The sequence below is a fragment of the Chiroxiphia lanceolata genome, chromosome 1 (genome assembly GCF_009829145.1).
Source record: "Chiroxiphia lanceolata isolate bChiLan1 chromosome 1, bChiLan1.pri, whole genome shotgun sequence".
In the NCBI taxonomy this organism is placed as follows: domain Eukaryota; kingdom Metazoa; phylum Chordata; class Aves; order Passeriformes; family Pipridae; genus Chiroxiphia; species Chiroxiphia lanceolata.
In genome coordinates, this window is record NC_045637.1 from 107765206 (window position 1) to 107781725 (window position 16520).

The following is a 16520-nucleotide window of genomic DNA, read 5'->3' on the forward strand; positions in this document are numbered from 1 at the left end:
ACATAGAGATATATGGATGTTCAGCCAGGCAGAGGTGAAAGAAGACTGGAAACAGCAGAGGGTCCACACTCACTCGACTCAAACTTCATCAAATAGATTCCATGAGAAATCCCACATCTTGAACTGAATGTCAGAAGTGCAAGGTGCCTCTTGAAGTGAAAGATGCAGACAATGAACCACACTTAAAGAGAGGGATGGAGTCTCCATGGCCGCTAACAAGTCTGGAGAGAGGGGCTGTTTAAATCCAGGTGACTTCTGTGAAAAAGTTATAACACCTGTCTTGCAATTCTTTGCCAATCAACCAGAAGGGAAAGGATCTTTTGTTAGCTCTTACCCATCTCTCAGAGCGAGTGTAGCACTGAGGTGTTGACTCCTTCCAGCAACAACTTCAGTGAGTGCACTTTGTGCAAGGAAAACCACTGAACATGTTGGGTTTCTGGTTGGTTTTTTAAAACAAAATTTAAACTCTTGTTTGCGTGGCCTGGAGAATATCCTTCCAAGTGAGTGGCTCATGCAAACCCTCTCCCCTTCCAAGTGGCAGTTAGATCCATTTCTGTCAAGGTGTATTTGTTTCTCATCAGGGAATAAGGGAACGATGCCAACAAAACCAATTTTTTTTACACTGACTGTGCCCTTTTTTTTTGTTTTTGGCTCTCATGCCCTGAGACAGCATGAGGAGATGGGAGGAGAAGAGCAGTGCTTCAAGTTCATGCTCAAGTGGTTGATAAATTGCCCACAGTAACTGTGACAAGTCAGACTGAGTAAAGATGAATTTTGGGTAAAAAAAATTAATATACAATCAGAGACACAGATGCATAAAATGCAGTTTACCTCATATTTCCTTCCGTCATTTGTAATTTGATTGATCACTTCAGTTTTATGAGCCTGCAAATGTTGGTGCAGTCTCCTGCTGAGTGTTTGAACAAGACTTTAATACTAATGACTGTTCTGTTCAACTCTATTGATTTTCAGGTACTTTGCTTGTTCATTTAGGCTTTTGGATGCCCATTTTCCCAGAATTAGTATCATATTTGTACTGGAAAAAGGGAATAAAATAAATAGTTACCTGTCCTTGTAAGGCAGTATAATTTTCAGGTTTTAATTGCCTTTAAGGTGGAAAATATCAATGTGTAGCTGATTTTTCAGTCAGTACTTTATTTTTTTCTGTTTCTGTGGTGTTGTTTTAGTGGCATTCTGTGTCTTGAGGAAGGAAGGGCCCCTGCTTCAGTGGCCCTGCAAACTACTTACTGGAGATATTACAGGCTGTGCATCATACTACATACTTCCCTGGTGTCTGACAAATTAGCCCAAATTAATTTTTTTTTCTGCCAAGCTGCCCGAAGCCATTAGCACTCTGTGATTATTCTAGGAGACTTTGCTGTAATTATGAATAAAAAATATTGCTCCGTTCACACAGAGCTCAGTGCTCTCAGTGCAGAGCTGGAGGAGGAGAGCATCCAACCAGGGCAAAGGCAGCTCTGTCGCAGTGTCTCCCTGGGGTCTTGGGCAAGGTGGGCTGCTCTGCTGGTGGGCAGTTTCAGGACCAGACCCCTGATGTTGGTGGGGAAAAACGGAAGAGGCTTTTGTGGTTCCTGGATCACCAGTGTGGCTGTGTGACCAGATGTCACTTGTATTGGGGTCCTGTGAGCCCCTTCTTGCCTCCAGTGGCTCACAGAGGGTCAGGGATGGAAGTGCAGGTAGATTTGCATGCATAGGCTTTCCCACTGCATGTTTCTTACCCTATGAAAGATTCTCCTTTACCCTTAAGTAGGAGGGTGGCAACACTGGGGACTCCTTCAAGTAAAGAAACAAACAAATAGGGCAGATCAAAAGTGTAGGTTTACTAAAGGTAGCTGAACACTAGGCAGTATCTAAAGCTGCTTTAATGTGTTTTAAGTTACGTCTGTAATATGTCTTGTGGTTTAAGCCACATCAACAACAGGTATTCTAATATGGGCTGCAGCATCATTCCAAAATGCTGACAGTGGTACAGGCATCCAAGACAGGTGGTTTAGGTTGACTGGATAATGTTTTAGCCAAAAATATTTATCTGCTCATATGGTGGAAGACTCTCTGCACTAGGTCATGTAATACAGTGGTGTTCCTCTAGTGAGCAAAAAGGCCTGAAATAGGGTAAAGGGTTTTAGGCACTGCCTACCAAGTTTTCCTTCTGGCTCTGGGAGCAAACAGGTTTGCAGGAGATTACTCTCAGCTTGTCTCTAGATTGCTTTAAGCCAGCTGGACTGTTCAGTTAAATGGCAATACTTTAATTGATTTTGTTGGGGCCAGAATAATGGCTGGACTTCAGCACTGTAGTCCTGCTCTGGCAATTTCTAAAACAATCTGTGTTGGAAGGAGCTTGTACTCTTCTTTCTGCCTTTCAGGGTCCCTCTTCTGCTGCCCATCACTTTTCTACTCCAGATTATAAGAGATCTTGTGGCTGCAAATTTTGCAATTTGCTGCAATAGGATTTTGACAGAAGTCATCTTACATAAGCAGTAGTACACGTATTTATGTTGTTATTATTATTTTATTTTACAAAAATAACCATCAATTCCACAAGCACTCATGCTGGTTCATGTGCCCTCTATCAGGTCTTTGACTGACTTTGCAAAAGGCAAAAGCCCCCTCATGGACGTGACTGTGGCCAGCATGCTCTTTGACAAAGTAGGAGCCAACCAGTTCTGGGTGGAAAAAAGAAACCCCTTGGGGTGTAATAAAATAAAAATACTCCTGCTGTTTTCTTTCATTCCTCTCTGTCAGTAAACATGTGAGTTGCCTCCTGGGAGGTGAGGCAGAACCAAACTCCAGGGTGGGAGTGCTTCTGCATTCCTGATAAGAGCAGGCTACCAGTCAAAGGCAGATCTCGTGACTGGGTCCTGTTTCCTTTTTTTGAGACCATAGGCAGTAAAACAAGCATCTGGGAGGCAGGCTAGGTCCTGTGGAGCAAGATGTCCTCCTTTTAGCCTTTCTTTTTGGAAATGGGTAAAATCCACTGAAATGTGAGTCGTTTCCCCTGCAGTCAGAACTGAGCTCTGAAGAAACTACCAATAGACAAATGATAGCAGAAGGCACAATTTGAGCACTAGTTCCTATTCTTTCACTTGTTTCTCAGCATTTCCTCTACTCCTCTTCGCTAGCATAAAATAAAATAAAATAAAATTAACCCTACCCCAATTGAAAAACCAAACAACCCCAAAAAGCCAAATCACACAACCCTAACTTTCCACCAAATAATCCAAAGGAAATAGGGTAGCATACGAATTGCAGGGTGCTGCATGCAGTTGCATCATGCTGATGTAGAAGCTGCCACAGGCAGGACCCTTGAAAACAGGTCTCAGGTGGCTCACAGGCACAAAGGCATTTGGCATGGGAGGGTGGCAGACAAAAAATGTGAGGACAAGAAAGCATTGCTTTTGAACAAATCTCACTTTTGTCACTGCCATTTAACGCTGTCAAGTTTTGCAGATTTTTCGTATCTTGGTACTCTTCATAAAAGGATGATGAAATGAGTTAGAAGGGAAACTTGGAGTGTTTTGGAAAAAACCACTCTCCTGGGAAAGAGCTGGCTAACAAGGGTGATAAATGAGAGACAATTAGGTTTGGTTCATGCATTTGTTTATGACAAGAAATACATCTGTTTGCCAAAAAAAATCATTACTGGGAATGTGTGGTCTCTGTGGAAAGCATTGAAAGAAAGCAATGAATGAAATCACAGTGCCCCCCCGCCCTCATCCCTGTCCATGGTGTGGGTATGTTGGGGTGGCAGGGCTGCACCAGTTTGGGCAGGTGGTGCTGGCTTCTCCTCAGGACTGCAGCACACCCTCTGCGCTGCGGCTGCAGCTTCACCCATCAGCTGCTGGAGCCTAGGGAGCCCCCTCACTGGTGGTGTTCTCATGCCATGGGAAAGAGAGGAGGCTCCTTGCTAACAAAGATGCAGCAAGAGAGGTTGTATGGGCTGTATGGCCTTCAGTGGCAGGCTTGACCCACTGGTGTCAGCCAGGGATTACAAGTGACCCATGAAACCAGAAGTGTTTTCTCCAGGGTGGGTGTATCAGCTGCCAGTCTTCCACAGCCCAACCTGGAGTCTTGGCTGAAGTAACCTGTGAAGTGAGAGAAGGTCTCATACTTAGCACTTCAGAGAGACAATTTTCTACATGCAAGGTCAATTCAGCCTTTCCTCCCTTGTTTTCTGCTTTCTGACTGCAATATTTCTGTAGCTGTCTGAAGCATGCATTTCTCATGTGCTGCTGCTGTGAGCAAGCAAGGTCTCTCCCACCCTGACCGGCAGAAAGGGAGTGATAAATCCTACCTCTCTGGAAATATTCCATCTATTATACTCAATTTTAAGCCGTTTTCCTCATCTACCTCTCAAGTTATTTTATTGCAGAAATGACAGCAGCTGGTATCATGCAACGTAACTATGGCAAATGTAAGATGCTTAATTGGTTTTAGGGACAGCAGTTGTTGCCCAAGGGGAAGAAAATAGAAAACAATGGCTCAGTCCTAGTGTCCCTCATCTATTTGTGACATACCTGGATTTTTATAAGACTATAGACAGCATGAATTAAACATATATTAACTACATATATTAAAGTGACACGTATATTAAACCCCCAGTAACTTAGAAGTCTGTGTTCCTTGCTGCTTATGCTTATTCTGTATCCCTTGGATTGTTCACTATAAATTTTTGACTCCTGAATATCACGGTTAGTTAATTTGCTTTGATCACTGCCAAAATCAATTATAATGACATACTAAATTTTATCCCCAGTAAAAAAAAAATTGATAATGATTACTTTAAATGCAAATATATTCTGCTGTAATATTCCTAGCTGGCATGCCCACTGTTCAGTTAGGTGCCATCACTCGAGGGATATTTTCTTTTTTTCCAGATGCTTTAATATTACCACGTGGTGAAGCATACTTTTTGCCCCCCTGTTGAGTTCCTGTAGCTCTATCGAGAGAAACATAAACCTGGTTGGTGTTGGGCTGGTAGTTATGTCCTTAGGCTGGGCTGTAGGAGGGACTGATGGCAGGTCATTGCAGACAGAACAGTTCATCCTCACTAACAGTTTTGAGCAGACACTAAGTGCTAACACGTTTGTTATACTCTGGATTTGCTTTTCCATTTGAAACATTGTCACAAGTAATTTATTTTTATCTCATTTTTTTATTCTAGGGTGGTTTTTTTACCAATTCTCAAACCCTATATAACATAAGTAGTTATTCCTTCAGAGAGAGAGCAAACAGGCTGTGCTTTCAGCCTTCTTCATTCCGAATGCTAAGGGGAAGAACAGAGGCCATGACATAATGACTGCCTCACAGATATGACTGTTTTCAAAGGTGGCCTAATAAATGCAGGACAGCATATAGGAATTGTCATCACTGATATACAAGAATATTGTCCTAAACTGAAAATGGAGCAGCAGAAGGGAGCACACTGGTGTTATCCTGACCCTCTCAGACTCCTGTGACTGTCTTTTCTTTTTTTTCTTTTCCTTAAATTAAAGTTGTGAGATCTTCCTTTCTTACAGGAAGACATGGTTGAATTTAGAAAGTGCTGTTCATCAGAGCTGTTAAACTGTTGTTAAATATTTTTGACTGTATGAACATATCTGGGGCATCTCCCCACCTCCATGACTGGGAAGAGTCCTTGTGGCAGAAGAACCAGTATGGCCTTCTGTGCTGTGATGTAAGACAAACTTCTTAAGGCTAGAGTCAACGCTTAGCTGCATGGTGCAGAAACAGCCTGCCCCTGCTTCCTCCTCATGGCTCAACATTTAGCCAGGCAGGGCCCACAGCAGTGGATTGAGGGGCTGCAAAAATGTATTGGTTGAGGTTTTTGCAATGGCAGAGCCTCGAGCAAGGCTTTGAGAGCAGGACCATGGCAGTGCTGGGCAGTTCCTGGCCATGGCGAGTGGCCATCAGTGTGCATTTGACCACAGCCTTGCAGCACCACGCACGGCACATCTGTCCTCCTGCTGCCAGCAGTGCTGGACCCTGGTTGTCACCCATGCTCATAGATGGTGCCCCTTGCACAAAATTTCCTTTTCTCCTTTGAGGAGCATGTGTGTAAAGGGATTTGAGGAATTATTTGGGCATCACTTGTAGTTGACTTCTTTGTAACCCACGGCCTTATGACGCCCAAACTGATGATGCCTTTCCAAGGTATTTTCTTCCAATGGTTCTCCCACTCTTCCTTTCTATGTAGGTGTAAGTATCCTCAGTTTGGAGGTACCCCAAAATGATTCTTCAGCACAAGTTGGCATGGACACAACAGAAAAATTATCTTCCCACTGTCATCAAGAACTTGCCCTGCAGGTCAGGTATTTCCAGAATAAAAAGCTAACCTTCCTAGATCCTAGTCAGGAGATTTTCCTTCCAAACTCTTTTCCCTGCTTTTTACCTTCCTGCATGCCAGCTGTTCCCCTACTGGGATGAACCTCAACTGAGTATAACCCTTATCCATGCAAGAACGAATATTTCATCTGTGCCCTTCCACAGCAAGTCAGACTGACATTACATGTGTAACCCTCTTTTAGCCACCTAATGGATGACTTGTTCTTCAGGAGGAGTCACCAGAGAAGTATGTCCTCTGCAGCTCACACAGCGCAGTCAGGATATGAATTTCAGCTGATCTGGACTTTTACTTAGGAAATAAATGATGCCCTGGAGCAAAATAAATGAACTCCTGCAACTGGAGTTTCATAGAGTCTGACTGGATAATTGATTGTTAGTCCAATAAAAAGTAACTGATGAGGAGTTTGTGGACTCATACATCATTTTTGTACTGTGACTGATATATTAAAATAGAAAAAAAGGTAGGAAATAGGAAGAAAAGTTGGTGGGATACTGTGAGGTTGATCTGGTTGTTTTTCATTTTGTTCTTGCTCCCCTAGGTAGGACTGAGAACTGCAATAAAAAAGGCAAGAAGAATTATGAAGACTTCCAAGGACCTGGTAAGAAATCAATGGCATTAGGGTGTTTTACACTGTACTTGCATTTTATCAGGAGTGAGTCCTTTTTTATTTTGTATGACTGTGAATCCTTCTGAATTGAATGCTGACTCACTCCTGCCTGGCACAGGATCTGCTCTGTCAGGTGACACTGGGAAGAAGGAGAGGGAGAAATAGAGAAGAAATATGAAAGCATGGGGAGAGCAGAAAAAAACCTCATGAAAACGCAGATTGTTTGTGGAGAAAGGATAACAATCTATATCCATATCTGTCCAAGACATAAATTTATGTCTAAAATGCATGCAGCAATCAGCATCTCATCTGTGAGCTCCATAATATAGCTTCACACTGAGACGCTTGCTTTTACTGGCCCAACATAGGAATTTCCCACTCAGCCTTGCCCTGTGTTTTTCCTTCATTTCTTCAAACTTCTTGCAGTGTTTATTATTGCTCCTCTTCTTTTTTGTGCTTCTTCCTTGACCCTTATCATCCCTACCTTGCCCTTTTAACGGTATGTAAGCAGGTGTCTTAGGAACTGAGCCACTGCCTTACAGCACAGAGAGTGCATTTTAGGGCTGTCTGAAGCTCGAGCAATTTGTGAGAGACTGCCTTTGTCTGTTAAACCTGAAAACTACGATTTGAAATCTTTCTGCCTCCAACAGTTTTTAGATTTGTAGAAGATCTCTAAAGGGTAGCAGAGAAGGGAGGGGCAGCTTTTATTCTGCTGGGTTCACTTAGGTGAGTCAGCTCAGCCACAGAGTTTACTTCCAATTGTCTTCAGGCACTTAATGCAGAGCAAATGTTTCAGCTGTTTGTGACGAAATTATTGGTATTGCTTCTTCCTGATTCCTTACTGGGATGCTACTCACAAAAGTGAAAATTGAGGTGCCTAATTAGCCTTTGAGCAATTGCCAAATTGCCAAGCCAGAGAAATAAACAAAGTACTGGAGAGACAGGTCACACCTCCCACGGAACAGCAACCAGCAGGATCTTATTAATTTTCCTTCCTATTCAGTACTGTGCTACTGATGGCTCAAATTACATTAAATTTCTAATCCCCTTTCCTTGGACCAAGTCCCCATGTTAACACCTGCAGCAAGATGCTCTGAGTCAAGCAGGTCCTCTCTGTTAGCCAGAGAGCAGCTTCAGGCTTGGGAGTGCTGTTGCTGTCCCCCAGGACATTGGGCTCCTTCGCTCCCTTGCAGATGTTTCTACCCTTGGCATATTGGGCTGCACCCGTTGCATGGCCATGTCTGGCCTTTGTAGGCTCTCCTGGATAGGGTGGCATGGTTGGCATCAATATGTGGGTGCAATAGGCTCTCCTATTTTGCCTCTACTCTCCCGTGTCCTCAAAGCTGCTCCCAATAACTCTCTCAATCTCCATCACAACACCCTTGGCCCTTTCCTGCTCCTAGCTGCCCATTTGCCAGCAGGAAGGACAAGTAGACTGTGTCTCATCTAGAAGCAGCACAGTCATAGTTGGGTTTCTCCAGTCATTGTATTTCTAAACCTCCATAGCTGCACAATACAAGGTCAGCTCAAACTAAAACAAGTATCAAGTGCTTGCTCGAGCCTCTCCTGAGGTTATTCCTAGTGTACTCCCTGTAATGAGCCTGGATGAAACTTATTTTAAACCTGGAAAATTAAAAATAACAACATTTCTAGAAGCATTACTGTATCTCTCAATTTCCCATTCACACAGATTAAAGTTATTTTGAGGTCCAGAAAAACAACATAGTGAGAAAGACAAAGGAGAATCTCTGGGAGAGAGCACAGTATGGATCCTCCTTGCATGAGTCATGTATCCCAGAGAAGCAGCATGTGATGAAATAGTAAGAAAATCACCTGCCCAGACTGAACACTGTCGTATCATGGTCTGTTCACCTTCATGCACAGATACACATGGCAGTGAGAGCTGAGGAGCTCTCGCTGCTTGGGAAGAGGATCACCTGACTGAATGTGTGGGTGAAGATCCAGAAAAACCCCATCCGTGGTAGGACACCACTGTACCCACATCAGCAGAGAGAGAAAAAGATTCACCTGGCCTCTTTTATGCTCTGGCTCATGCTAGACCAAAACATCAAATTATATCTGTTCATTCTTCCTGTATCCGCTGTTTTGGTTGCTTTTGCCCCATTGCATGTTTAGGGAAAGCCTTCTGAAAAAGTTCTTGCAAGTTAGTTGTCCCCATCTTGGCTTGGCAGCTGTTTGTGACTGCATAAAAAAAGGCATGATTATGGATGTCGGTAATGAGAATGGGAGGTCTGTCTGGATCCCAGGATTTACTTGGAATTTCTGTGGATAGCTGTGAGTTTAGGAAAAAGAAAAGATATTTGACTAATGTAGAGATGCAGTGAAAGTGGCTACAAACCGAAAAGATTCTAATAAATGTCTCCATTCATTAAAAGGAGTGAGCCATCTGCAAGTGATTGGCTTAAACCAAACACCAACAAGCATTAGGGGCTCATTGTTATTCTTTTTAGTAAAACCAATTAAAATAATTACAGAAATGCCATTAGGGAACATTAACAGGCAATGAATAAAATATTAGCGTTATCAATCACTGTGAGCACCTCTAGTGCTAACTTTTTTTACGGGTGGAGAAGATACTAAGGGGTATCTTTGAGCAGTAGTGGTGAACTAATGGTGAATAGGGTTGTGGCTGTAGCATTTAGTGAGAGCAGGCACCATGCATACAACCCTGCCATGACTATGAGGTCCCTGCAAGTCACAGCCTGGCAGTGGGAGAAGTGGGAAGCCAAAGGGAATTGTCGGGAAGAGGAGAGCATAAGCTAATTTCCCTGTGTCCCACTCATGTCACACAGGGGCAAGTAATCCATCTTCTCTCAGAAACTCATACTGCAATCGTAGCTTGTCTCTGCGGGGAAGGACCCTATAGTACCTGCTCACGCAAAGATTCTCTCTTTTTTTTAAACCTGTATTCCTTTATGCCTTTTAAGAGTAGCCCGAGACATCACACTCCTGCACAACCCCAAGCAGAGCTAAAGCATTTCCTTCAGACCTCACTGTCCCACCTGCTGTGGGGATGCATAGGCTGGGGAGCCAGAGGTTGTTGTGCTCCAAAGTACTGCTGCAGTAGCTCCTCAGCATCGCCCACAGCCATTCCATGTTACCAACACACAACCATTCCCACCAAAGTTAGGCGGTCTCTGGTCTTCCTTTGAAACTCACGGAGATCCAGTCAGCAACAATTTTGAAATGATTGGCTGAGAAAAAGGCAAGAAAAATTTTATTCTGCTTACAGCAAAGGGTAGACTTTAAGTGCAGCCTGTGAGCAGAATGAAATGAGATTTCATTTCTGTATTTTTTTCTTGCAAGCCCTGTAGTTTGTCTTTCTGGTGCAGTTTTGGCTCCAGGTGCTTTAACTTCAAAGGCTTTGCATACCATGACTTAGGCTGAAGTAAAAACCTGACAGCTCAGATGAAGACACTGCAAATCTTAGCCTGATGGAAAGCTTTAAGAGCGTCTGCTGCTTCTGTAGACAGGATTAGTCCTGCATGAAGGAGGTGAGAGAAGTGGTTTCTTTCCTCTTTCCAGGAAGGTGTACATGGGTTTTCAAATTTCTTTGAGAAAAGCTGGCATCCTGCCTGTGCACCTCTCACACTCTCTACCTACCTGATCATACACATGTATGCACACACAGAGAGCAAAAAGGAGGTCTGTGTCCCTGTCATGCTGCAGGACATAGCCCCAAGGCAGCCAGTATCTTGAATACAGAGGTGCAGCGGGACGGGGAAGAGCACATGGCAGCTGAAGTCACAGCAGCCAGACAAGGTTGGTCTTTCAGCTCAAGAAAAGGTCCCACTCCCTGGCTGGTTTTGGCTATTTCTCTCTACATCTTCTGTGATTGTGTTCTGGTTTCTCCTTTCACTCTACCAACACCTTCTCGCTCCCAAGCTTTGTCATTTGAGTGTGTTGGACAGAGATGAGGAGAATTAATTGGTGGGTTTCTTTTGGGTTTCTTGTCTCATCTCCCTGACTTTCCTCTTTTTTTTCTCCTTTGATTTCACTTTTGCATCCTTCAGAAAGTGCACTGTTGCAGCTCCACCTCCACTGCAGATCTCCCCTCCTGCTCCTTTTCAGTGGTAACTGAAAAAGGTACCACTCTTTTTCATCTTCATCTTGCTGCTTGGTCATTTCAGCTGCCACTGCAAATGTTGACTACAATCTTTGCACTAGGGGCTCTGTCCCCTCTTCACTACCCCAGCCCTCCTCTCCACATTGAGATCCTGACTGTGACACATTCCTGTGGCTGACCTCCTGCTCTGGGCAGTGTGATACCCTTATCTCCATCACCCCTTGTTACCTGTGCAAGCAAACACCTGTCCTGGAACTGTAAGGCAATGCCCTACACACCATGGTCCACTGGTTCCCTGCCCTGCAATGCTACCTCAAGGTTCTCCTCTGTCACTCAGAGCTTTATACACTGCAGTAACTGCCCCTCATGGTGAGTAATAACCTTTCATTGTCCTCTCCTGAGTTGTATCCAGCCTTTATCTTCTGTTTTACATTGGGTTTAATTGTAATGTCTTTAGGGCGAGGACTATCTTATTCTTTTTCTCTGTGTATAAAAAGTATGTAACACGAAGCAGTTGGTCCAAGGACAGAGCTTTTAAGTGCTATGTCTATATAAATAATTACCCTTCTTTGCATCAAGTTATGATTGTGCCCATCTGCTCCATATTTACATGATAATTGTAGCCTCAGTGAATACAGTTAATTAGGCTGTGCACTGACTAGCCCTCTGTATTTATAGACCACTTGAGCATCCTCAATGTCTAAAGACCACCTGAACTTACAGTGAAGCCACATGAGCAGTGTTTGTGGGATTCATTGCCAATACAGTGCAATATTTCCGTTCATTAGGAAAGTCTCTTTCAACTTCTGAAACTTCCTGGCTAACTGGAACATGAACTGGATTGGCCCCTGGCAGTGGTCTACTAATGCTGTAGTTTGTTTGTAGAAACAAACCTCATGGCTCACAACGTTTTTGCGTTGTGTCAGATACCATCATGTTTGTAAACATGATAGTAATTTTTTCAAAGAATGAGAAAGTAAGTTTGGTACTTGAGAGGAGACACTTTCACAGGAACTTCATATTTCTTTTTAGTTTATAGGTCTTTGAAAGCAGGAGTAGTTGATTTGTCTAAATATTCTGGCATGTAGCATCCTTAATGGCATCACTGGAGTTTTTAGATGTCTCTAGGCAGAAAATATGTGGTTTAACTCTGTAATTTACTGACACTGAATATCCTAAGGTACACCACCTCTGTGAACTAATGCACCCATCTTTTTTTTTATTTTTCTTCCTCTCCAGAAAAGCTTCATGGGGTTCTCAAGTATTTGTACGTTTCCTCTTCTGGCTAACCTGTGTGAGAAGATGAAATAGTATGTATGAAATTTCAGTCCTTAACCACAAACAGATTATGGTACATTTGCTTCTTTCAAAAGTCATCCTTAGTTAACGAAGCTTCCCACACTTTACTTATGTTGGTTTCCTTCATAAAACCACTGTCTAGGTAGTATAGAGGGAGATTGCAGAGAAATCAGGCAAGTAAGTTTCCTCCTAGGGATCCCTGTGATTTTTTCAGTACTTAAATTATTTACTTTTTTTCAGCATGTCCCAGAGGTCAGATATGTGACACGCTCACAGATGTGACATTTCCAAAAGGGAGCCACCTTTCTGTTGAGATTTCCTGAGCCCAAGAGACTTCTCCATTCCATTTGTTCACCCAGTTGTGGTGCCCATGGCTCAGCACAGGAAGGCCACCAGCACCCATATAACTCTGTGAGGAACATGAATTTAATGTCAGTTGTGAAGTGTAGAAGAATCTCAAGACAAGAAAAACCATTCATGGCAGTGCTGACTTTGAATCAGTTTCTGAGAAAGACCAAGGATGTGAGCTGGGATATTACTCCTAAAGCATATTTGTAAATGTAGTCCAATGACTTGGAGTCAAGCAAATCTACATCAGTATTATAAACTGTATATTTGACTGAGTCAACTGCCAAGACTAACTTGGCACCTATTTACCTAACTCAACTATTTCTGCCCATTTAATGGAAACTGCAGATATCAGGAGTTTATTGGGAATGGGTTAATTGACATGAAATATCTTGTAAATGCCTTTGAAATGTTAGTCAGGACACATAAGCTGAGTTCGAACCCTGTGAGTTCAGACAGTGGAAGCAGGAATCAAATTGTATATCATATGTTGAATCAAATATGTTCAACTCTTCTGATCTCTCCCTCATGCACTCTCTCTCACTCTCTTTGGTTTTTCACTTTCCTCTCTCTATAGCTGCAAAAAAATATGTTTCTCAATTGGACATTTTAGTGGTCTAGATTTATGCCAGTTCCTTGCAACTGAACCTTACTGCAGAGAAGTAGCCCAAACAGTGCATCGGAATTATTGATTACTGACTCAATAAAGATGACAATCACACCCACAAGTGCATGTCACCAGTCTCCTCTACATTTTTTCTTATCCTGATGCTTCTGCAGCTTGAGGAATCCACACCCATTGCACCTATTTGCTCTCTCAGCCAGATCCAACATCTCTTACAAACTCAAGAGTCTGGAAAAACTTGAAAACTTTCCAAGGAAAGATTAAGTAGCATATCGTTTTAAGATTGCTGCCTGCTGGGCTAAATATGAAAGGCTGCTCAATATAGATGAGCTAAACAGTGTCCCATAGCCAAAGAGAAATGCCATGCTTGGGCAGCACCATGTGAAAGCGAGCACATGCCCAAGCTAAAAAGGAAGGGGCACAGGGCTGACACTATCATTTTAACATCTGTTTCAGGTACTGCTAAAACCTATGGGATTTCTGGAAACAAAAGTCACAAAGAAAAAGAAAGAAATGTAATTTTCAAAGGTTAGTGTAATTAGGCAGTTAGTCTCCATCAGCATGAGACCCATTCTGCAGATCTTTCCCAGGGAGAAGGGCCCTCATTAGCATTTTGTATCTGACAGGTTTGCAAGGCCTTCAAGTGTTGAGCGTAGTATTTATTTCCAAAAAACTTGTACTCACTTTTACCACAGATTTGATGTCCTAGTTTGTTTTAGAGACTACAGGTTTGACATTGCAGCCATACAGGATTCCATCAGCTTCATCTCTAGATTTCAGTCAGTAGGTATTGAAAGAAATTAGAATTTGTTCTGTTGGACAGGATCACTTTGCTGAAGTACAAGCACAGAGCTAAAACTGAATATGAAGCCAGTTATTATCTATTCTGTATGCTTCATTGTGTTTTTTACTTTCTGAATAGGTTCCCTTCCACATATTAACACTATGTTTGTTGTTTTTGTTTTTTACAGTGTTATAAGAAATAAACTGCCTTTTGAAGATTTTGATGGAGATAAATTTAGTACTTTCCCAGTAAGCAAAGCCCTTCCTTTGATACACTAATCCCTTGATAACAAGGATGTCTATGGGATTCCTCTTACTTTCTGCAAAGCCTTATCCATTCGTGTGAAAATAGGTATAGGAATAAAGTGAATGGAGGGTTTTTTATCATAAAATGTGGGGATTTTTCTTGGATGAAAAAGCAATCATTCATTTATGCCACCTGGGGAGATGCACACATAAAGCTGTGCTCTCTGCAGAAGCAAATTGCTCTGCTGCTGAGTGGTTTGTTTACTGAATTAATAAGAGGTGAAGCAAAGTCATATTAAAAAAAAAAATTGCCAACTTGTCTTATTTCTGCACCAAAGCATGCAAGGTGTCATTTATTAAAGCTTAGCAAAGGGATTCCGGAATACAACCTGTTTACTGGGTTTTATTCTTACACCTTTAGTTAGATTCTCATTTTAGATACTTTAAATTGAAAGTGCAAGAGCAATAATGACTGTCCTATCCGTGTGCTTCTCCTGGCCTTCAGACACTGAGGGGCTATCACTGGCGAGGCAGAGACTGCAATGACAAAAACACCACCGTGTATCCTGGAAGACGGTAAAGCTTTTAATTATTTTAAAGGCTTCCTAGTGATTGTGGCTTCTTGAAGAATGAGCTCAAGATTTTGTTTTGGCCATATTCTGAGATAGCACATCACTGCTTGTTGCTTGATTTCAGTGTGATAGAGACAAGAGGGGATGATCAAGATTAGGGGTGGGACGTGCTTGCAGGGGTGGTGCACAGGTTTCTTTCCTTTCTCTGAAGTGTCTGCAGCCAAAGTTGGTCAGACACACCAAATGTGGAGGGAGGAGGGAAACTGTGCTGCTGGGGCTTACAAACCTTATTACACTTGAGCTAATGCAGGCTGTGCCTATTTTAGGGAGCAGCAGGGTGGGAGTGCGAAACAGTGGTGCTCGTGGCTGGCTGCTGACCTCCAGCATTCAATTCTCGTGGTTTGTGGAAATGTAGGGCTAAATATGTACCCTTCTAAGTGAATACCTTCTGGGTGCATACCTCCCAGCTGCCTCAGCATGGACTTTCATGGAGACCTGGAACAGAGAGCACAGCCAGTCCTACTGGTCTGGCTTTGCTCTGTTGCTTTTGCTATTTTACCTTTTCAAAAACACAGCTTTCCTCTACCATGGTTTTGCTAAGAAGTTGTTAACCAGGACTGATTTTAAAGCATAGATATTAATCAGTTTGTGACCAGATAAACTGAGATTAAGGGTATGGCCTTGGAAGAATCCTGTGCCATTGTCCTGGGCAGCGGACCTGCATCAGCAGAAATGGGCTTACAGAGTCCTGGATAGATGGATATTCAGAGACTGAATATATAGAGTTTTCCTACAAGAGAGGCCTGCACTAATCATACTGTTTTATGGGCCAAAGAAAATCCTCATTACCCTGCACTGAATTTGGAGTGAGGGGCTTGGTGGATTTCAGTGAACACTTAAAAGGACAGGGAAAAAGGTCTGTCTTTTCCAAGAATCACCCCCACCAGCTTCGGCTAAGTTCATATACAGACTGAAAGGATAAGTTTTATTGAGCAACTTCTAGGATTAACTTTAAATTAATATTGCATTTTGCTGGCAAAAATTCCTCTTCTGGATTCAAAGGAGGAAAACCCTCATCCTTCCATGCAGAAAGGAATTTCTAATTGCTTTTTATTCTTAGCGAAAAATGACACTAAAGATCCAATTTCCTCAAAAGCCCCTTTTGCTTTATTTTCTGTAACACTGTTTATCCCTTTGTAACTCTTTTTTAGTCCTGATAACTGGGATGCGAAAAGTGACTCTAACTGCAATGGCATATGGGTAAGTAAATGAAGTTGCACCTTCTTGATTGCTGCCTCTCTTTTTTCCTTCTTTTGAAATAGCCTGCAAATGTTTCTTTTTTATTTATTTTGGTTTATTACCTGATTTGGATTACTCTTATTTTTTTGCTACCTTTGATATTCCAAATAATAGAATAATTTATTAAAAACTAAGCAAATAAGAGAAGCAGTTATGAGTGAAGTTTGTTTATTGATGCTTATGATTATTTAAATTATGGTTATTATAATTAATTTAAATGTACATATTAAAATAATATAATGGAAAGCATCATTATTATGATGCAGTGCTTCCTACAGGCAAGCATTCAA

At 42.3% G+C, this 16520-nt stretch overlaps 1 protein-coding gene across 1 annotated transcript in view; it reads left to right on the forward strand.

Moving 5' to 3' along the window:
* Nucleotides 1-16520, forward strand: part of AOAH (acyloxyacyl hydrolase) — an 80555-nt gene that overhangs the window by 21814 nt on the left and 42221 nt on the right. The window contains exons 6-10 of the mRNA XM_032695839.1: nucleotides 6903-6962; nucleotides 12298-12368; nucleotides 14302-14362; nucleotides 14865-14935; nucleotides 16143-16191. Coding sequence (XP_032551730.1) covers nucleotides 6903-6962; nucleotides 12298-12368; nucleotides 14302-14362; nucleotides 14865-14935; nucleotides 16143-16191 — 312 coding nt within the window. The remainder of the gene's footprint in view (nucleotides 1-6902; nucleotides 6963-12297; nucleotides 12369-14301; nucleotides 14363-14864; nucleotides 14936-16142; nucleotides 16192-16520) is intronic.